Below are 21,261 nucleotides of genomic sequence, written 5' to 3' on the forward strand. Positions count from 1 at the left end.
TACGGAGTACATTCTTCATAAGATAAGTATGTAATCACGTTGCCCGGGGTCCCAGTAGCGCCTTGATAAACATAAACTTTGGAAAAGTTGGTCATGTGCGGAGGGAGCTCCGGTCCGCGAACCCTTTGGCAAAAAGCCGACCTCTCTCCAGAGAAGGGGTGTCACAGACATGAGTATGAAGAACTTCTCTCGCATATTACGTACAGAGAACTCGTTCTAATTTATGAGATTCTGCCATCACTAATTGTTATGACGGCTGCCTCACTCATTGCGCGTTCCCTATGGTCGCGGATCGGCCGATTCATCAGATTCGCGACAACCGGCTTGCCCGTTAGAACAGCCATGTCCGCTATTTGCGATTGCGCCAGCCTTGCACTGCCAGCAGCACCGCTAAATGCAATCTATGTGTGCTCTGGTCTTTGTTCAGTACGCATCTTAGGCTTATTGAGGCAGCGACTGCATTGTTCAAGCCTCAGCCGATACGAACCTCACTGCCACGTTGCTCAGTAATAAGCGTTTGGGGCCCCCTGCCAATGCATCAAGGCCGGCACCCGATGCAAATACCTTCCTAGGCACCGGCTGCTGTCTACTTGGCATGCGGTTCTTAAGGCTGAACATCACATGCAGCTGGTCGCGCCAGGACTGATGCTCACATGAGCAACGCCAGAAGTGGCGGTCACGGCCTGGTCGGATAAGAGGCCCCTCGCGGCTTCCTTCTATCGTCAGCTGTTCTCTCACGGTTTTGCATCGAGTTCACTACAAGAACACTATCTAGATAATCTGGGATTTGGTGGCCATTGGGTTTCCTATGAGTTCTAAAGCATCCTTTTCTCCGAGGCTGGTGAAATCGGCCATCTCATGTACTGAGCGAAAGGTCTCAAGGTTCATCGGTCACCTCTCAGGGTCCCATTTCGTTGGGTCTCAAAGCATTGCCAATCTTTCCAGACACTATCAATTCAGAAACGAAGGGGTTTGTCAATCGGGGGTGTACCCTTCGGAGCTTACCTGGAAGTGAATGCCAACGAGTCTGCACCCGTCAGCGACTGGAACTCGTGATGATCGCCTTCTGACAAGTTCGAGTTCATCTCAAGGATCAGAAGATGCATTCGACTCATTTCCGTACTTTCTGGCGGCAATCGCCGAGGCCTCATACGGCCTACCATCACCTGTCTTGTCCGCTGTGCCCTTCTCTCATCGCTAAGCCCAAACTTCACGATCTAACTGACGAATGTGACTACTTAGAAGGTGTCACAAGAATGAGATGATTCCATAGATAGCCATTCTTGATTCCAAGTATCGAGTCAAAGTCTATGAACTTGAGTATCGTATGGCCCTTGTAGAGGTCTTAATAAAGTGAGTGAGATGTCGCTTGAGTAGGCTGGGGCTCCATGATCTTGCCCTGAGCATCGTAAATAACACGCAGCCAATTAGTGAACATTGACTACACTTTGCGTCTCTTCACCTCACACATGCCTATGCCATAGAAATAACACCATTCACTGTCGATGCGGAAGACCAAGGGTCAATTCTCGCTCAGCTGGGACCCCGCGTGAAAAAGTATGGAACTGAGCTGCCGGCTGTCACCAGCTGCGATTCTTGCCATGTTTTCCTCCTCGTGATGACCTCATTCTCTTGGTCACGTCCTACCAGTACAAGCTTCACATGAGGTCCGCAACAGCCGCAGAAGGCCACTTGTGAAGCAGATTTTCTCTCAGAAGCCAGACTTCATCTGATGGAACCATCAAAAAAGACCATGGTTCGCCGCGCAGTCGTCTCATCCTTTATCTTCAAGTTCCCGCCCAATCGGGGGCCGCAGGTCGCTCTATTCCGGAGAAGTGACAGCGTGCGAACTTATCCGTGAGCTCATGCCCCAACCTTCAGAAATACAGGTTGCGATGACGCTTGTATATCTATGCGACTGACTAGAATTCTGAAGCAATCATCTCGCGCCGGTATCGGGCAGCATAGAGCAGGACGACCCCTCACCCCTGGATGCTGCCTGGAGAGAGATCCGGGAAGAGACAACGCTTACGCCTGCGACCTTAACGTTACTCCGCCAGGGAAAGGATTACGTCTTCGCCGACAAGAGGATTGGCCGCGAGTGGACTATCCATCCCTTCGCCTTCCGCCTCAAGTCCCACGAGGATGAGTCCCGCATTCAGATCGATTGGGAGCACAAGGGGTTCCAGTGGTTCGACCCCCACGAGGTCCGCGATGTTGATGAATTTGGTGGCGTGCCGCGACTTGCCGAGAGTCTAAGACGCATCTGGTTCGAGATTGAACTCGGCGAGAGGAGAGGAAAGCTTCTAAGTGAGGGGCTGCTCGCGTTGCAGAAGGATCACCAAAGCGGAGCGCGGCAGCTGGCGGGCAAGGCGCTTCAGGTTCTTCTTTCCGTAATTGGGGAGAAGGCCAGCGCAGAGAAAGATGGCTCTGTGGAAAAGTGGTGGCGCAATGCTCGACTCGCCGCTTGGCATCTCTGGAAGAATGGCAGAGAGAGCATGGGAGCCGCAATTCTGAACAACATTGTGCGATCGCTGTCCGTCATAGAGAAGGAGGTACAGCAGGCCAAGGATGCAAACGTCTCCCAGGCCTTCCTTGACTCCGTGACAAAGAAGGTAGGCGATTTTGCAACATCGAGGGACTCTTCTATCGATGGCATCTCGAAATCCTTTGAGGCTTCCTTACGAACACATCACGGCTCCGGTCAGCCCATCCGGATTCTCACGTTATCGTCTAGTTCCACCATCCTCGAGTGTCTTAAGAGGGCTATCGCAGGCCTAGACTCATCATTTGATATCCGCGTACTCGAGTCTCGTCCCTTGTTTGAGGGGGTTTCAATGGCGTCTAGCCTGGTCAACCACCTCCAAGAGTCAGGGCAAAGGGAGAAGAGAGTCAACGTCTCAATCTATACCGACGCCGCCGCCGCAATCGCTAGTAAGGAAGTGGACATGGTCCTCATTGGTGCGGATATCATTGACGGATATGGGACAACGAGCAACAAGACAGGCTCACTACCAGCAATTCTCTCTGCTAAGCACAGCTCACCTCAAGCTAAGGTATTCGTTCTGGCTGAAAGTGAGAAGATTCTGCCGTATGATCCACCTGGTTTCGAAGAGAACGATGTCAATGAGGTCGCTGCTTCATGGAAGCACAGCTACTTAGCACAACAGGATACCTCGAAGGCCATCGATAGCTCGCTTGGGGCAGGGTCTGGCGAGGAGATGGTAAAAGCGAATGTCAGGAACGTGTACTTTGAATGGGTACCATCAGGTCTCATCGACGGATACATGCTCGAGGACGGGGAGAAGAGCTCGACTGATATCTCGGACATCGCCGAGCGGATACGCCGCGAAGCAGATGCGTTCTTCTCTGATGTTTAGGTACAACGTGGTTGTTCCGTAACCTATCATGCTCAAAGACCATATATGAACGTCCACTTCTTGTCAGCGTAACGCGTGTTGTCCAGCCGCTCTCTCTCGATCTCATCTGCAGTCTTTTGTCTCATGATTTCCAACTTTCTTCGGTTGACCGCGGCGAGAGTCAATCTATACGAAAGGTATCCAAGTAACGAGACTGCAACAAACCCTAGGGTTACGTAAAATGGGATCTTGTAGCCTGGCTTGTAGCGATCGCGGTATAGCTGCGCACCGATGACGCCTGACAGATTCCCGAAACCGTTGAGACCGAGGATAAGGGAGCGTTTTCCGGGTTCTATGTGAGAGAAGTCAGCAATGTTCCCTGATACTCCGCTTGCATCTAGTCGCCTAGCCATCTCCGTTGCTTACCTGGGGTATTCCCGCTCAACCACGCGACTGTTAATGGAGCAGCAACGTAACTACCGAGAAGAAGAACGCATAGCGCAGCGTACTTCCCGCCGTTCGATTCGACAGTAACGGTAGCTACCAGGCCTACGACGGCAATGACGATGCCCCCCAAGATGTGATAACCTCGTTCCTTGCTTGAAAGATATCAGATCTAAACATGGCCCTATCGAGGCTTCTAGGGACCTACCGATAATCGGAGCTGAGGGTAAAGAGGTATAATCCAAGCGCACCACACGCGTATGGAGGAACAGACATCTGCACAATCTCTGTCAGTCTTTCTGTACGCTCTTGTCTCTTAGGTTTACTCCTCTTCTTACCAAATTTGCTTGAATTGATGAATATCCCAACCCTTGCACAACTAGTGGTAGAAAGACGGAGAAAGCCTGCCCGGGGACGCTGGCGCAAATGTTGAATACCAGAACATACCAAAACTTCCAATCTCTCACAGTCTCAATGAAGTCCCGTTGGGTCAGACGATCTGTCTCTACTCCATGGGCGTCATAGGCATGCTCGGTAAATGAAACGCTGTCGGCTTTGATCCTATCTGCAGCAAAGCGTCGTTCTTCATGGGTCAGAAACCATGCCGAGCCGGGACCTGCCGGAAGGAAGACCCAGGCGATGAGACCGAAAAGAATCGTCAGCGTCCCTTCAATGATGAAGAGGTATTGCCAATTTTTCAGAGGTCCATCTCTGAGGTGGAAAACACCGTATGCTGTCCCCATGTCAGCATTCTCCCAAGGGTACGAATGCATGTCTGATGTTCGCGGGTTTACCAATTGCCCCGGAAAATGCGCCAGCCACAGCATATTGTCCGTAGAATAAGCCAACTCTCACAGCAAGATCGTATCGGCAGTAAAAGAAAGAGAGGTAAGCGACTGCAGTCGGGTAGAAGCCAGCTTCGAAGGCGCCTATCAGGAGGCGAGTGGCGATCAAAGAACCTGAAGAACAGATTAAGCTCAGAGAACGTGCAAGACTCTTTGAAGAGAACGAACCTCTGCCCCTGATGAAGGCCTGACAGATGGTCACGAATCCCCATCCAAGCTTTGTGGGGGGTCAGTATGGATTCATTTATATTGTTGGCGTGGCGCTTGGACGAAACCTCCTTACCATCATAATCGGGATCCAGTATTTAGCCCCAAGCCATCGGCCAACAGCCGCAGAGGGAGGCTGAAACAAAACGAAAGTAATGAAAAACAGAGACACGGCGAGGTTTAGATCGTCCGGCGCGGCGCCAATGTCGTTTGTAAATCCTGCTTCAGCTGTTAGTATTGTACGACATCGATGAACTTAGGCACACAGCTAGCCAAGCGTAAAGTATTCGTGACCTTGGGTCTGAGCGTTTCCCACGTTGCCCCTATCCAGACCGTTGAATAGGTACAACAGAGACAACAGCGGGAGAAGAGCAATGTCTAATTTTCTGTTCACTCGCCGGTCCATCGCAGTCTTGTCGACACTGTGGACGTCATCATTTCCGTCGTGATCTCGCAAAGGTTTAGCCACTGAGATGGATGATCTGGAGGCTACCCCCTCAGTTTCGGCGCTCTGCGATTGGCGGTTGATTTTCATTTTTTCCCCTTCCTTTTCAAAATTTTCCCGGCGTGTTGGTCCTTGTCTTCCGAGGAATTGGTCTAGCAACTTGCTTTGGAAACCCCGGCATCTGGCATTGCGCTTCGACTTTCTTATATGGAGCGCTCTCATCGATAATCTGGCCGGTAAAAGTGCCGATCTGGCACGGTGAAGCTAGTTTGGCAGATTCTGAGCCTCATTAGTCTGTTCTGGTATGATTGAGCGATGATTTGCTGCCATGGTGGTAGGCACAGGTGGCAGCTGCAGTCATTCACTTCCGCTCCGGCCGTAAATTAGGGGCCAATAAGCTTGACCAGCAAGTAAATACACGAATGGTAGAAAGTGGGTGGTGCCATTGACAAAAGAAGAGTAAGCCAGGTCAGTGTATGCCGTTGGCGTTGACGTTATCTTATTTTTTCTTCGTCTTGAGTGGAGGGAATGTGAGCGATTCTAGGAGTGGAATGGGGCCCTCCTTGTCCACCACGCTTGTCAACTCCGGGTTCCGGTCTCCCGCATCGCGTCAGTCGATGCCCGTTTTCCGAGGTTGACGGCCAGCCCTCTCTATTCTTCATACAGCACTTATCATCCCACCAATCTCCTTGACCCTGTCATCTTTGATCTACCAAGGATCTTGGCTCTTGCACGAGGCGGCCAGGTGTGTTTTCGGCCCCCAGCGGCACCTAGCGAGGACTGGAACCAGAACCCCAGCTCCGAAAGAGGGCATTAGGTTCACAGGATGTTTTCACTTCAGACTCTCAACGGGCTAGGCCCAGACCGTTCTAGGGATAGTGGGACAGGGAGCGAGGGGAACCCAGGAAAAGGCAACGATGGATACTTTGGTAAGTGGAGGATCACATCAGTTCAAAATTTGGCATTCATGGGTCAGGGTAGTGCTGGGACAGAGCGGGAGTTTCTTGGTTTAATAACTCAAAGTTCGACTGATTGAGATGAAGATAGGGGATGGGAGGGGTAGCGGGGATATTTCGATCAATAAATTCATTCAGAAGGAAGAATGATCCGCACCTAGCCGTCATACACAGGGGCTCGTTGGTTCTAGTGGGCAGTGGACTGGCTCAAGATGTGGAAAGTTTCCAGGGTCACAATTCGATGCGTGGGCACAAGAAGTCAGGTGGTATCATCTGTATGCATGCTGAGCGGCATGCGGGCATGTCTAGACAAGCGGACCCAACCCACACACGAGCTGACAGTGCTAATGTGCAGCACAAGATCCATTGCGGTGCCGACGGCCTGGGTCTAGAGGAACTTGGTGTGATGTCGCACAGAGACGGTCAGCCCTGTTCTCTGTCCCAGATCCTAGCTTGTCGATTGGCGCTGCTCTGGGGTGTCTCACTCATATTTCCTAGGCTTGGTGGCTTCGTCTAGCTCACGATCTAAGCCAAGTGCCAAGGGAGGCATTGTCTCCTCCAGGCTAAAAGCGAAACGCGTTTTCGTCCCTCCCGGGTGAGGTACCCAGGTCATTTGATTTCACGATGGACTTAAGGTAGGAAAAAGCTAGAATGCTTCGGAGGTCTCAGTATGAACACACTAGTCGCTTGACAGACTCCTCCCTTGGGTCTTTCTCTGCAATATCTGACCCGATACGCAGCCGCGTTGCGGAAAGCATGCTTTCAGCTCAGCTATGAGAGGGAGCCACGGGTACCGGCCCCGGATCTCGACTAATCTCGCTCAAACGCCCTGCGTTCATTCTTCTGGACCGAGGTAAAAGTGTGGTCAAAGAGTCGAGTTCTTAACTTCTTTCATCCAGGCTGACAAAAGGGCGCAAAGAGCAGTCTCATTTTGAACAACATGAATCTCCATGCTGATTGCTTCAAGGTTCTTATTCTTCTTCTTTTCCATTTCTCAGAGAATCATTACTATCTTTTCGAGCCAAGTCGTATGATCCGTCTTTTATGTCGCGTTGGTTGAGTAACACACGTGTCATGAAGTCCACCCCGTCAACGATCCACGCGGTATGTATAGAGTATTGATCTCTCCTCGAATAACATTCATCAACCCCTGAGAGAAGTCCTCCCCTTGTCCAAAAAAGCGAGAGCGCCCCATGTTCGGAAGGCCGGGTCTTGTTGGTTGGGGCTGTTGGAACTGTGTAACCTCGGCCTCCTGAACGTAATGCACCGGGATGTCGGGGTTGTTCCGATACCCTGACAAGACGGAGACAAAATCCTGTTTTGGCAGGATGGCAGACACGAGAGTCGTTCCTGTTGGTTTTCCATGTACATTGACGCAATATCTTTCTTGGTTACTTCAGCAAGAACCAAGTATCCCCCATCGTGTGTTCCCATTTTTGGATCTGTAGGTCCAGTTCTTTTTTATTGTGATTTTTTTGCGGCTCGCGCGGCGTAACACGTACAGACCTCAAGATAGTGCCTTGGTCATACAGCCATGACGCATATCATCAAGTTAAAATCTACTTATCTGTTGAAAGACGGGCCACCCCTTCACATTATGTTTCCCAGGTTTTGCACATCATGTCGCAAGCGCTTTTCTCCCATTCTTGCCATCTCTTACGTGTGCCCTTTTGCGTGGCTTGGTCCACCCAGCCTACGCTGTCCACAATATCAGCGGATTGACGTCGAAACAAAGGCTGGCTCCTTCCATAATCGGAATCTCAACATATTTCTATTCCAGAGAAACTAGCTTGGCATTGAGCGAAATTAAGCCCCAGAAATGCATGGGTTCTCTGAGCTAGATGGCCAGTAATTTGCGCTTGGAAGGTGCTTAGGGTTGTGAGAAACACTCTGCCGGATCGAAACTGAGCACTCAGCCCGTGGCCTCCCCGAGTTTCAGCGCGCTGCCTTTTTACACCTCTGTCCGCCATTCGAGAAAGGTTTTGTTGTTTCAATTTGCCTCTACCCTTTTACCTTCACTTCAGCTTTGAGAAATCTCTTTTCTGGCCAAGAGAAGACGAAATAGAAGAATCGTTCATCATAATGAAGTCAGATTGATTTAATTCAATGTGGTCTTCCATAGAGCGATGTTGTAGTAGCTCTACGTACAAGCTGGTCTAATTTCAACTTGGCCTCTGTGGTGCATCCCTTCTTGTCTCTCCTGGATTGGTTATTTGGGCAGCTCCGCAACAAGGTCCACGAGGCACTTTCTAGCAGAGACAAAGAAGTCCTGATTCTTCGTGTGCCCTTTGTTTGGCCCGTACTTGCAACATCTTTGGTGATTCCTGCCTCGAATGATTCTTGGCGTATCTCGATACGGTTCTATGATGACAAGAAAATATACGATTGAGCGGCGCATCGACTTGAAAGTCCTCTTGCCTCAAATACATCCCGTTGCCTCCCAATGTTTTCACAGAAAACTGCACCTGGGCTCCTGCCCGGACCCCAACTCGACCAAAGGCACTAACTATGTATTGGCACACCAGTTTGCGTCAATTTAGGGCACCTCTTCTCCTCTTTCTCTCTCCCCTGATCCATGTTCTTTTTACTTTGCCTCGCCGTTGTAGCGTCACATTCAAAAAGTTACTGTGATGCCCTACTTTGGACAATGACTCTTTGGAGAAATACTCGCTCTCGTTTTCCTCGAGGGGGCATTCGAAGATGAAAGCTCTTGTTCTTGGAGGCCAGGCTTCCATCTATTGAGTTTACGTTCAAGGGGTTCCCGATGAGGCGAGAGCAACGAAGTTCTAGGACTTCGGCCTCCCACTGTGACTTCCCAGATTCGGCATGCCGGCCACCTGAGTGCTCCAAGCACTGCCAAGAGATCGAACAGACACTCGGTTTTGTCTTCGATGGTCATTCGAGACCATTGAATCTTCGTGCAGCTTTCCAAAGTTGACTGAAAGTTATGCAAAAGTTGAATCAGGAGATACCCCTCACGCCTTCGGTAATCTCAAAATTGTTCAGATTTGTTGAAATACTCAAGTTTGCCATTCCATCCACGATTATGGCTGTAGGCGACAAAACACATCAACTTCCAGGCACTCTGATAATCCGATATTAGATGTCGACAAGTCGATTAAAGAGCCTCATGCCTTGTTTTTTTTGTTTGACAGTTGCTCTACGGGGTGAAGTTTTACGTCCTAAGTCCTTGAGGGGATCATTCTATTCAATTGGTAGAAGGATGATTTTCCCAACTTCAATTAGGCTTCCGTTGTACCTACCCTCGTTTTGCTTTCAAATATTGAGTATCTCAGATGTTTTTGTGTGGGTGTTTCCAGATGTTCATGAAATCCGCCTAGTTGTAGCATTATGACAATTGGGCAAGAACTTCTCCTTGCAACAGTCCCCATCATCACCAAGTGAGGCATCATGCAGTTGTAAGGAAGGTATAGCGTGCATCACTGTACTCCAAGCTGCACCATGTCCCGGTGTCTTGGATAGGAAACTGTATATTGCAAAGTACTTCAAGGACTTGATGTGCGAAATGATCTCGAGCCATCTGTTGTAGATGCTCATGGCGGTTGGAATCGACGATCATCCTCGAAAGGAACATACTTACCAGAACTTTTCAATTGACGTCTATTCAACGGCGCGTGTCACGGTACCAGCAACTTGTAAACATCCAAAAGCCGCGCATTTCATTCTCATACCGTGCCTAGCGACGCTTCCCAGTCGTTTCTGACACGACTATCTTCATTGTACATTACCCAAAGCTTCAGCCACATTGGTCTAAGTGGATTGGTGGTCTGTTACCTTGGAGCATTCCCATAGACAAGGGCTATGCCACCATTTACATAATCTGTGATACCAGAAAGGTCTTGTTCAGATTCCATGTGATCCCACAAGGCAACAGCGTAAGGCCGAGAAGGTTGAAGGTAGCGTTAGGAGTTGAAGACTTGTAGTCACAAGATAGTCGGCCATTTCCAAAGGCAACTTCTGGCATGTGATATGCATACTCTCTGTCAAGATAAAGACATTCGAAACGCCAGTCCTTTGCTTTCTCGCCAACTACAAAAAAAGTTCGCTTCGGTAGCTCGTCCGATCGCCACCATGAGTCAACCTGCTGCGACCGATGTGGCACGTTTATCCTAAATAGGTTTCTCATAACTCATAAACCGTCAGTTCAGCCATTCAAATCTTCGGGTCCGAATCCGACGAGCCCCGGCTTCCGCTGTTGCGACCATGGGACCGTTTCCTGAGCTTGTGTTCCTCGACGACCACCACGGCCGGTTGGCGGCTGCGACGGCTCTCGCTGATGACCGAGACGAAGATCCATGTAATGCCAAATACGGCAGCGAGAATGGCGTAGGCGATCTTGAACTCTTTGGGAGAGTTAGAGATGTATAGGCCAAGACCGCCGTTGATGATGCCGAGCGGAATGAGGAGGCGGCCAATGATCAGGTGGATGTGTGACCAGATTTGACGGATGCCGTACCTCTTGAATTGAACATGATGGATGTAGCCGAAAATGGGTTGAAAGAAGAAGATGGCCAGGAGGACAAGGCCGATAATTGGGTGGAAGTTAATGGTGCTGATCTCATACTAACGGAATGCATTAGCGGGAAACCCTCGGGATATTTGACGCAGAGCGGATTGTAATTTACCAAACTTGTTCCACCAAATGTGACTTGCTGCGTCAACTTGATACCCAGTGCGGCAGCAGCGATGTAGAGAACGAAGCCGGCCATCTGGATGAGACCGTGGATAAGCCAGCTGAAGCGTCCGGGAATGATCCTCATGGCGATCGAGCCGATGGGAAACACGATGACGAAGGCGATTGTTCCTAATATGCCGTGGATTCTTCTTGTGTGCATCGCCTCCTGAATGTTGAAGCCGACAAAATTGTTGAAGTTTCCTCCGAAACCGTTGCCGCCGTTGCCATTTCCAAACCCATTTCCGTTGCCGTTGCCGTTGCCATTGCCAGGGAAATTTCCGGGAAATTGTTGCCCTAGTACCATCGAAGCTGAGTCCCTCGTCAGTCATGTTCGTCTAGACGAATAACTATTCGCTACTTACCCAAGGCGATGACGCCGAATACTGTGAGTGTTGTTGCGCCCATGATGTGTGTAATTGCGCTGACGTATTGGTTCGAAAAGCAGACACTCGGAACACCAAAGTCTGCGAAACGAACAGAGGAATGGCTTATACTAAAAGACACGAGGCCGGGCCCTCAAGGAAAAGTCCAAGGGCGGCTGTCATTCAGGACACTAATTGACATGGCATTATGCTCCATCGCCTGGTACTTCGTCTGACAACGGAGTGCGCTTGGGGATGTGCGAGCACGGTCAGCCTGCTGTGACCGAGATGACCGACGTGGCCGACGAGCCAATGGGCGCGCCGCCGATTTTCAGTCGATCCTGCGCACGAACACACCAGATGGTGTCATTAGTGCCGTGGCAGGAACAGCAAGAGGTATCAATCCGAACTGATTACCCACGAGTCTCAAAGTATGTTTCTGCTCGCGGTAAAAAGGGACGGCGGAGCAGGGAATGACGCTGAAGTGTGGCTGGGTGGTCAAGCAACTAGATCATGGTGTTTCGACCGCAGACCGCAGGCAGCACGTTCCTACGATGATTGCGCTGACTGTATTGTGAAGCATTAGGAGCAGGAAGGAGTAAAGAGTTTCAACTCAACCCATGGATGATGGTTCCGTCCAAGACTGTTGGTCTGCATCCGTTGGGAGGTCTGCATGACGCGTCTGCGAGGCTCGAGTCAAGTTGGATATGATGAGAGGCTTGGATGGTGAGAAAGACCTCATTGTGGTCGTGCATGAAACCCGGTTCCTGCAGCAGTCGGCGGAGCGATACATCAACGGGCTGACTGCGTTGTTAGTGCCAAGACCGGGCTATTGCAGGACGACCCTATCACAAGAGACACGAAAGATTGACGTTGATTTTAAAAAGCACGCCGTCTGGTTTGCTGGAATTCCAAGTCTGTCTATTATCAGTCAACCCAGCCACGTTGATTTTATGCATCAGGCTGTTCGTTCTTCTGGGCACTGGCCAGCTGGCTCTGTAAACCTCGCTTGCCAACCTGCATTGCTCGTTCGATTTCACGCTCTTCCTCTCGAAGTCGGGCCTTGCCCATTTCGAGGCTTCGCTGCTGTCTCCTCTTTTGCTCTGCGACCTTTTCTTCGTGCTCATGCAGTGCCTTTTCTCTCCGATCTCTAGCTTCCCGAGCCTTGCGCGTCGCTTCATCCTCTTGCTCGGCCGCGTCACCCTCTGGAGGTGGTCCCAGAGTCTGTATGTAGGTCGCGATCATAGGATCCCGCACTTGTGGCTGCAGAGAGATGTATCTGATGTCGACGAGCAGCTGCGGTGGTAGGTGCGACATGTTCGTTTTGTTGTTCAGTGCAGAAAGTGGCAGTGACTTCAGAAGCGTGGCGAGATCTGCCTTGAGTGTGGCTTGGGGCATTTTGAGACGGTTGATGTGCTCGCGATACCACTTCTCACGGTCCTTGTCTTTGATGTAGGGGTCCGTCATGGATGGTTCTTTCCGATGTTTCCTCTTGAACTCTTGCCAAAAGAGCTTGGGTGACGCTTTCTCCTGCAGTAGCGTCATGTACGGTATCCGCGGATCCTTCTTCTCTTCTTTGGCCCGACGTTCCTTGATTTCCTTGATCTTGTCCTTGGTCCACTCCGACCAGGTCTCCTTGCGTGCCTTCATCGTATTGAGAATTGTGTATCTCGGATCCTCAATGATATGTCCATCCTCAATCAGTTTCTCCCACGTGCTGTAGGGACTGATGTTGAAGTCTTCTAGTAAATCTCGGAACAACGCGGCGGCGTCTTCTTGTGAGAACTCGACCCCCTCTGCACCTTCAGGCCACTCGTCCATATTCCCGTCGTCATATTCTCCGGGGTCTAGTCCGTAGGCATCGCCCATTGCTTGCAGTTGAAATGCGATGTCCGCTTCGCTGAATTCTACAGGCGCGTCATCGGCCGGATCTTCTGTACGCTGGCGCTTGGAAGCAGGTCCGTCCTCCCCATCTTGGTCCTCTACTTCGTCATCCGTAACCTCAACCTCCTCGTACTCTGAGCTGTCCTCGTTGTTGTCGTAGGTCGTGGGTTCCGTAGCATCTAGTGTTGGTCGAGCTTGGGCTGTCGGTGGTCCCTCCTTGTCTGTCTCTGCGACACTTCTGATCCCAGCTTTCTCGCGGATTCTGGCCTTGTCCACCTCCAAGATACCAGCCGTAAGCTTTTCTGGAATGCGCCAGTAGCTAGCATTTTTCTCGGGATTATAGACAAAGCGGCGCCCGTACTTTGTGTCGACTAGTAACCAGGGTTCGCATCCGGGGATCGGCACCTTAGATTTCGGTTTGTCCACCGGCTCGGGACGTGGGCGTACATCCCTACCTCCCCTGCCTCCGTGACCGAAACCTCCTCGCTGAGGCAGAGGCTGGTTTTGCGCATTGTATTGTGCAAGATATGCGTTTGCGACGTTGGGATCGGAGAGTTGGGGAACGGTCTGATATTGGAAGAAGCTCGTCGAAGCCGTTGAAGGTGCAGCAGCAGCGTCCGGGGCACTGGGTCTTGTGTATGTCGATTCTTGTGTTTGGCTGTTGTGGTAGTACTTATGTCCGCTTGGCGCAGTGTGCTCTGTCCATCCGGGAAGCAGAGGAAGAGGTGTCGCAGTATTTGCGGTCGGCTTGTACGTTGACTTGAGCATACTGAGCAAGGTTAAGAAATGGTGCGCTCGTAGTGTCTGTGATGCTAACCGTCAGATCACGATCACGATAAAGTTGTTGATTTTCGGAGGTGTTGATGCGAGGAGCGGAATTGAGGCGGAGAATCTTCGGGCATCCGATAAGATAAGGCAGCTTCCAGAGGTTCCCGCGTCTGCAGCCAGCTCGGGACCTAAAGCGTCACAGCTCACGAGCTCGAATCCCCCAATCAAAACGCCACATACACCGGAAGACATTCAAGGTGGAAGGCTCGCCCCAGGGACAATTGGCCGGAGGATCTGCATGTTGATCAAGTGACTGCGGCTAGTCGTTGGCGCTTGTTCAACTTTCATTGTCTGCCGTCGCTCCTTTTGATTCTTATAGACTCGGCTCACGTTGGGTGTGTTTGAGCTCTCTCATCACTACCGCTCCCTCGATCAACACCCACCGTCGCAGCAAGAAGTCGTCGATGTTTCAAGCAGCCTTTCGTGCAACTCGACGACGGTGACTGCTCAAGATGGCCCCAGCCCGTCGGGACAGTGGTTCAAGCGGAAATGCTGTCGCATCCGCATTCACCAGGTTTTGGAAGGTAGCGTACTCGCTCGGGTTCTTCTCATACAAGCAAGGCTGCGAGATCGTCTGACAGAGTACCTGTAGAGAACTCATGCGCCAGACTACCTCGGATTTGCGATTCTCCTTACTGGGTGGATCGTGGTAGGTTCTTCACGATGCATGTTCATGGCATAGCTCCCAGTGCTGATGACTTCTTTAGATGCTGTTATTTATTGAGCCATTCCACCGCATGTTCTTCATCAACGATCTGCATATCTCATACCCTCATGCCGAGGTCGAGCGCGTACCTGTTTGTTAGTGCACAGATGGAGCCTTGGAGCTTTCTTGAGAATATGACTGATACCTTCTTAGACATGAACTTTGTATACGCCCTCTTCATACCGCTGGGCGTGTTGGTTGCGTATAATGTTGTCACAAAAGCATCGCCTCACAAGCACGAGGTCACCTACCTGTCCTTTGCCATCGCCATCATCATGGGCTCCTTTCTCACGGACCTCGTCAAGAATACTGTCGGCCGACCGCGTCCCGATTTGCTGGCCAGATGTAAGCCGGCGACTGGCACCAAGCCTGACGTGCTTGTTACCATCGATGTCTGCACTGAGACTGCGCACCATCTCCTCCATGATGGTTGGCGGTCCTTCCCGTCGGGCCATTCGTCTTTCTCTTTTTCTGGACTTGGCTTCTTGAGCTTATTCTTGGCTGGCCAGCTGCACATTTTCCGACACAACAGTGGAGGCCGAGACCTTAGCCGCGCCCTCATTTGCCTTCTGCCGCTGCTGGGGGCTGCACTCATCGCCATCAGCCGGTGTGAGGACTATAGACACGACGTATATGATGTTTCCGTGGGCTCTTTGCTTGGTTACGTGGTTGCGTACTGGAGTTATCGACGACACTGGCCGAAGTTGACCGCCAAGGAATGTCATGAACCCCATCCATATCCTGGATCGGACCCCAAGACTGGGTGGAACCGCCTGCGAGACGAGGAGGAAGCTGGGGACTCGCGACCCGACGTAGGCTACGAGATGACCCAGCTAAATAGCCAGAGACACTAATCACTGTCAGTAGGGTCCTTCATAGAGTACGAATGCAACAAACCAACCACCGACTTAGCCATCTACACACGTAAGACTAATCACTATATTGTTTCTCGTGTTTACTGCATTCTTGCCTTGCTTTCTTCTGCTTCATCTTTAGCCTGGTTTATCACCTCTGCATTGCATGCCATTTTAGAGCTCACCCTGGGAAACCGCAGCATCGCATTTGCATCTTGGCAGCAACCTATCAGGGTTTTGGGGGTCTGAGATTCCGGAAATTTGGGGGCATCAATTCTATTGGTACATCAGGGTTAAGGGCAATCATCACGCCCCATCTATGTTTTTGAATTCATCCATGCCATTATTTGTCCTCCGTGGACTCGTCCTTTGCCAAATCATGCTCCTTCAGCAATTCCTTGATCTCCTCTGCGGTCCAGAGTCTGTGGTAGATCTTGCCGTCGCTCGTCTGGCCAACGGTGGCGAATTCGACTGTTTACATTCGGTTAGTATTAATTCGCAGATCGAAGGGGGGTCATGGCAATAACGTACGCTTCTCCGCGCTCAGCTTCGTTGAGTCCATGGTCTTGCTAAGAACCTTGACCGCCATGCCACAAGCCTCCTTGAGAGTGCAATCTTCCTTGTAGTCCTGCTTCAACAAGCTCTCTGCGCTAGCTCTGTTGGCACCGACAGCCGTCGCCTTCCATCCGCCGTAGTTGCCTGAAGGGTTGCTCTGGTACAGCTGGAACTGTCTACGAGGGTCCCATCCGGCGTAGATGAAGGAGACGCCAAACGGTCTCAGACCACCGTGTTGTGTGTATCCTTGCTTCAGATCGCATAGTCTCCGGACGAGCTGCTCGCATGGAATGTCTTCGTTGTAGGTGAGGAGGTATCTTTGGGCGGCCTGACGGGCATAGTTGATCAGGATGTTGGCGTCAGCCGTCATACCTGCAACGGCGGCAAGCATGTTGCTAGGAGGCAAGAGCGTTAGAGTCTAGAGATATAGTGCTGAGCCCACAACTACGTACTCGTTGACGATGTACAGCTTCTCCGCTGAAGTGTCTTGCTCCAACAGCTTCGAAGTCACCTTGCGCTCGGCGGCCAAAACGATGCCATCCTTGGCGAGGATGCCAATGGCAGTTCCAGCGTGAGAGATAGCCTCAAGGGCATATTCAACCTGGTAGAGACGGCCCTCGGGGGAGAAGATTGTTGTCTAACACAAAGTGTGAGCTTGCTGCCCTACTAGGATGGAGGGGACGTAGAGCAAGGGAAGAGCGGGGAGGGACCTTACGCGGGAATCGTATCTGCGTGACATGATGGGCGAGCAATCGAGTTGCACTTGACTGTGACTGAGGATTCGATTGCGGTACTGATCTCGTTTGTGAAGCCGACGATCGGATTCGTGTGAAGTTGCGGCAAGATGGTTTGTTGGTCGTCTGCAGGGAAGGCTACGACTTTGGGTGCAGCTCGATGAGGCAAGCTCCAGGCAATCGACGCACGCGTTAGCTCCTTGCGCTGCTAGCCAGCCTGGGGGAGCAACCGGGGGAGGGCTAAGCCGCTGAGGTAAGGATGGTCCGAGCTTTTGCCGGGAGGCTCTTACCTCATCGTTTTGCTTTCCACCTCAGACGGGGGCCAGAGGTTTTCTCTCACCTATCTCACCGAAAATAGGTAATCAGGCATCAAGGCCACAACAATGCATCCCCCGCCTCCCCGGCATCCGTGCACTTCTCACCGAGCGATGGGCCCAAGATCGTGGTTAACGACGCTTACCTAATGACAGGATGTGGAGGCGGTTCGGCATTTTCCCTCCAACCTCGCGCCGTTTTATCGCAGCGCACCGCACCGCAACCCACTCCATCACCTCCACCTTTGCGCAAGCTCCCTTCTGCTCCTCTCCCACACAACCCAAAAAGCGGCACGCGAACATCGCTCCCACCACGATCGACCTTGATTTCGTTGTCGCAAACTGTGTCGCGCGACGTTATACTTCTTATCTGTGTTGGAACTCACTCGAGAGGGACGATTGGAAGGGTTCCCGCGCGGTCTGCGCTCTTCGCATCGAGCCTGTGGTGTCGCGCGCGTATCTTGGATGGGTCACATATCATAGTCTTTTTTTTTCCTGCTCTGCCGTAAAATCCAATGCATGCTTGAGAAAGACAGAGGACACCGGACCTTCCTGAATCGACAACTGGAGTAGATCCCGTACCTTCCCCCAAAGGTGCACCATCGCGCTCCTTCCCAACAAAGGGAGACGGACGTTTGAACGCTTCCACCTCTCCTTCCTGCCACCGCTGGCAACAAAGCCATTATGTCTGGTAAGTGTCGCTTCACGCTGCCCCGCAGCCAGCCACCCCTCGTCTTTCCCCCAAAAAACATACACACAAGCACAAGCACGCACACATACCTTACACTGCCGCATTCTTTACCAACAAGATCTAACCAGTATGGTTCGTAAAGGAGAACCGGAGCCTCGCCGCTCTGTGCGCGCAACCAAAGGTCAGCATACAAAGGCCTTCGACGACCAACCTATCGAACCGCCCAAGAAACGAGGAAGGAAGAAGAAGCAAGAGGAGGAACCAGAAGAAGAGATTATCCGCTGCGTCTGCGGCGCAACTGAGCAGGATGGCGACTCAGAGGAGCCTTGGATCGCTTGCGACAAATGCACGGCATGGCAGCACAACGTTTGCATGGGTATGAGTGTCTTTACGGAAGATCTCCCTAAAAACTACTACTGTGAGCAATGTGCTCCTCAGGATCACAAGGAACTACTGGCTCTCATGGAGCAAGGCGAGCGCCCGTGGGAGTCTCGCCGCAAGGCTTACGAAGACGAACAGAACGAGAAGAAGAAGAAAAAGAAGAAGGGCGGCAGAGCTGGAAAGCGCGCCAGCGACCCCAAAGAAGAGTTGTCGCAAGACACGAGGAGTAACAAGGCCGAGGATTCACCCGCTCCCTCAGAACCCGCCAAGGAGAAGAAGGACAAGAAGGACGCCGCATCCAAGGCCGCCACTGGCAAGCGCAAGACGCGAGAGGAGACTGGAGAAAAGGAAGCAAAGGTAAGCCTTCCGTCTTCCCAAAGCCTCGCGCGAAGCATTGCTAACTCTACGCTTTCTAGACGCCTGCGCCAAAGCAACGCAAAGTCTCGGATCCAGAAGCATCCCCTGTCGTCAATTACACCGCACCGGCCGACCTAGATGCAAAGGTCAGCGATCTCCCCGAGGATCGCAAGGGACCCGCCCAACTCCTGCAAAAGGCTGTCGGCGGCAGCCTCACTGCTGGTGTCAAGGACAAGACCATCAGTCTCCCAAAAGACACCACTATTGCAGCTAAAGCGGAGCGTATGGCACTCGAGATTGAACGCGCGGTTCACGATGCACACCCGGACCGGAGCCAGTACGCAATGCAGGCGCGGATCCTATATGCGAATATGAAGCTGAACGGCGACTTAACCAAACGCTTATTGAAGCGCACTCTGTCGCCAACTATGCTAGCCACAATGTCTGCCGACGAGCTGGCTACCAAGGAGAGGCAGGAGGCCAACGCTCAGCTGAAGGCCATCTCTGAGAAGCAGTCGATCCTTATCACCGAAGATGGTCCTCGTATGAGGAGAACACACAAAGGCGAAGAGATCGTCGAGAACGAGTCCTTCCATCAGAATGACGAACGCAGGTCTTTCATAAGACGACCAAGTGGCCGAGAGGGGCAGGCTGGCATCAAATCCGACGGAGAATCGCACTATGAGAACTCAGTGGAGCTTCCTGCCCATGCTGGTCTACACATCGATACCCGTGGAGCCCGACACTCTCCCAAGCATCCCGACTTCGACATCAACAAGGTTTACGCAACCGTCAAATCTCCCACGGGCACACACAATCGCCGGCCGTCGGCGCCAAACCATGGCCCCGGTGTTGACGCAGACGTGGATAGACTTCTGCAGGAAGAGACGGACTCTCCACCCTATTCGCCAACTGATGAGACAGATCCTGATGTCATTTGGCGTGGCCACTTGGTAATGAGCTCGATTGCCGACTTCCCGGCTGCCGCCAGGTTTGTTGGTGGCGCCAACCTCTCTACCACCATTGCATTGCCCTGGACCAGCCTCATCCCAAAGAAACTCACGGTTGCTGGACGCATAGACGAACAGAAGGCGATAGAGTATCTCTGCGGCTTGCGCTACGCTGACCAGACCGACATTGTCGTCGTGGCAATAACGCCGTCGTCCGAGGTTTATAGACGGGAGTTCCAGGCCCTCATTGACTATTTCGTCTCGAAAAAGCGCTACGCTGTTGTTGGAGATAAGGGCGTGGGCAATGTGAGGGACACCTACTTGGTTCCTGTCCTTCCGGGGGACAGCAACATGCCAGAGTTCATGCTCAACTTTTCGGATAACCTTGTCCCTCAGAAGAGGACGGAGCCTATGCTATTGGCTGTCTTCGTGTACCGCAATACCCCCAGACAGCCTCAGTTGGGCGGCACCACATCTCAATCACCCGTCACCAATGTGCCAACTCCCCCACAGAGCGGCGTCCCTCCACGACACCCCTCGATATCTGGCCCGGCATTCTCGCCAACGGTTGCCCAGGGCCCCTTCCAGCAACCGGGCCATCCTGTTGGCAACACTGCCCACACTTTACAGGAATATCCAGCACAAGGGGCACATCAGGCTGTTCCGTCTAACCAGCCTCCCACGGGCTATACGGCCGCTCGCGGCGCTGAACTCGAAAATCAACAACGTCAACAACAAGGCCAGGCGCTGGCACAAGAAGTTCTGGGCCCTTTGATCAACAGTCCTACGATGAAGTTCTTGCTGCCTCAAGCCTACCAGATGTCGCGGACAGAGTGGGAGGTCGTTCGAGGCATCTTGGAGAGAGACCTGCGGGCGCGAAATGACCTGACCCATCTAAGCCTCCTGTTGGAGAAACAACCGCCAGCTGCTAAGGGCAGCGATATTGCCTCTCCGGCTCCGCAAGGCGCGCAGGGGGTTGCGCCATCAGCGTGATCATGGGTTGTTATTGGATGGGCAAACCAGTAAAGTTTGCTTGCAAAAGCGTATATCCTCTCATTCGCGGTACATAGGTAGCTGTTTATTGAGTTTTACGCGAGGTCTTGGGACTGAGAGACGGAGATACCGCTCCCTCGTAGGGGGCATTTGGGCCTTTGCTAAATGGGGATTTGCTATGGAGTTCATTGTCTAGCTGTATTGAAATAGGGCAATCAAAGCTATTCTCTCATGTTCCTTTTGTGTAGCTGTATCGTGATTTGGTTTAGTAGCTGTTGTCGGCAACAATCAGTCTTAGTCCAAAGTCGACCTTTGTTCGCAAGAGCTGTTGGAAGAAGGATATTGATCCTGGCCGACTACTTTGTCCTCCCTCTCTATCGTACAGATAGATACTACTGTATGGTTGAGTTCTCTATGGATAATTAGGCTTCTCCTAGCTTCATATTCACGTTTCCCGGAACACGGCAATTCGTTGATTCTTGGCCTTTGTGGTGGAACTCGGTCAAAGCGATGCCGCCAACGAGTCCAAAGTGCAAACTCAACTCGCCAAGATCTCTCATCTCGGTCATTTCCAGTGCTGGGTCTGTCGCGAGTCAACAGCCCGGGCTGTCATCCTCTGCGACCCATTAAAGTGCTGAAACGGCTGTCAACAGGCAGTAAGTCAGAGACAGCACTTGCTTCTTTCGACGGGAACCAATCC

The 21,261-nt window shown here is 51.8% G+C and overlaps 7 protein-coding genes across 7 annotated transcripts; 3 read left to right on the forward strand and 4 right to left on the reverse strand.

Annotated features, from left to right (window-relative positions):
* Window positions 1-1,732: 1,732 nt before the first annotated feature.
* Window positions 1,733-3,380, forward strand: CABS01_15180 (NUDIX domain-containing protein; the record flags this gene model as incomplete). Its single annotated transcript, XM_060548516.1, has 2 exons — window positions 1,733-1,857; window positions 1,937-3,380. The coding sequence occupies 2 exons, from the start codon at window positions 1,733-1,735 to the stop codon at window positions 3,378-3,380; spliced, it is 1,569 nt and encodes a 522-aa protein (XP_060392060.1).
* A 32-nt stretch (window positions 3,381-3,412) lies between these two features.
* Window positions 3,413-5,390, reverse strand: CABS01_15181 (major facilitator superfamily transporter; the record flags this gene model as incomplete). Its single annotated transcript, XM_060548517.1, has 8 exons — window positions 3,413-3,711; window positions 3,786-3,958; window positions 4,012-4,079; window positions 4,142-4,536; window positions 4,598-4,762; window positions 4,817-4,865; window positions 4,932-5,074; window positions 5,150-5,390. 8 exons carry the CDS (start codon window positions 5,388-5,390, stop codon window positions 3,413-3,415), a joined length of 1,533 nt encoding a protein of 510 aa, XP_060392061.1.
* Window positions 5,391-10,429: 5,039 nt separating this feature from the next.
* On the reverse strand, window positions 10,430-11,357 carry CABS01_15182 (uncharacterized protein; the record flags this gene model as incomplete). Its single annotated transcript, XM_060548518.1, has 3 exons — window positions 10,430-10,840; window positions 10,903-11,261; window positions 11,315-11,357. 3 exons carry the CDS (start codon window positions 11,355-11,357, stop codon window positions 10,430-10,432), a joined length of 813 nt encoding a protein of 270 aa, XP_060392062.1.
* A 908-nt stretch (window positions 11,358-12,265) lies between these two features.
* Window positions 12,266-13,966, reverse strand: CABS01_15183 (WW domain-containing protein; the record flags this gene model as incomplete). The annotated part of the gene is made up of 1 exon (XM_060548519.1): window positions 12,266-13,966. The coding sequence occupies one exon, from the start codon at window positions 13,964-13,966 to the stop codon at window positions 12,266-12,268; it is 1,701 nt and encodes a 566-aa protein (XP_060392063.1).
* A 512-nt stretch (window positions 13,967-14,478) lies between these two features.
* CABS01_15184 (PAP2 superfamily protein) lies at window positions 14,479-15,611 on the forward strand (the record flags this gene model as incomplete). Its single annotated transcript, XM_060548520.1, has 5 exons — window positions 14,479-14,550; window positions 14,619-14,675; window positions 14,734-14,827; window positions 14,886-15,544; window positions 15,600-15,611. The coding sequence occupies 5 exons, from the start codon at window positions 14,479-14,481 to the stop codon at window positions 15,609-15,611; spliced, it is 894 nt and encodes a 297-aa protein (XP_060392064.1).
* A 318-nt stretch (window positions 15,612-15,929) lies between these two features.
* On the reverse strand, window positions 15,930-16,880 carry CABS01_15185 (proteasome A-type and B-type; the record flags this gene model as incomplete). Its single annotated transcript, XM_060548521.1, has 4 exons — window positions 15,930-16,057; window positions 16,118-16,536; window positions 16,594-16,778; window positions 16,857-16,880. The coding sequence occupies 4 exons, from the start codon at window positions 16,878-16,880 to the stop codon at window positions 15,930-15,932; spliced, it is 756 nt and encodes a 251-aa protein (XP_060392065.1).
* Window positions 16,881-18,009: 1,129 nt separating this feature from the next.
* Window positions 18,010-20,561, forward strand: CABS01_15186 (SPOC domain-containing protein; the record flags this gene model as incomplete). The annotated part of the gene is made up of 2 exons (XM_060548522.1): window positions 18,010-18,618; window positions 18,678-20,561. 2 exons carry the CDS (start codon window positions 18,010-18,012, stop codon window positions 20,559-20,561), a joined length of 2,493 nt encoding a protein of 830 aa, XP_060392066.1.
* Between the last annotated feature and the right edge of the window lie 700 nt (window positions 20,562-21,261).

Source organism: Colletotrichum abscissum, assembly GCF_030869225.1.
Source record: "Colletotrichum abscissum strain IMI 504890 chromosome Unknown Scaffold_63.1, whole genome shotgun sequence".
Classification (NCBI taxonomy): domain Eukaryota; kingdom Fungi; phylum Ascomycota; class Sordariomycetes; order Glomerellales; family Glomerellaceae; genus Colletotrichum; species Colletotrichum abscissum.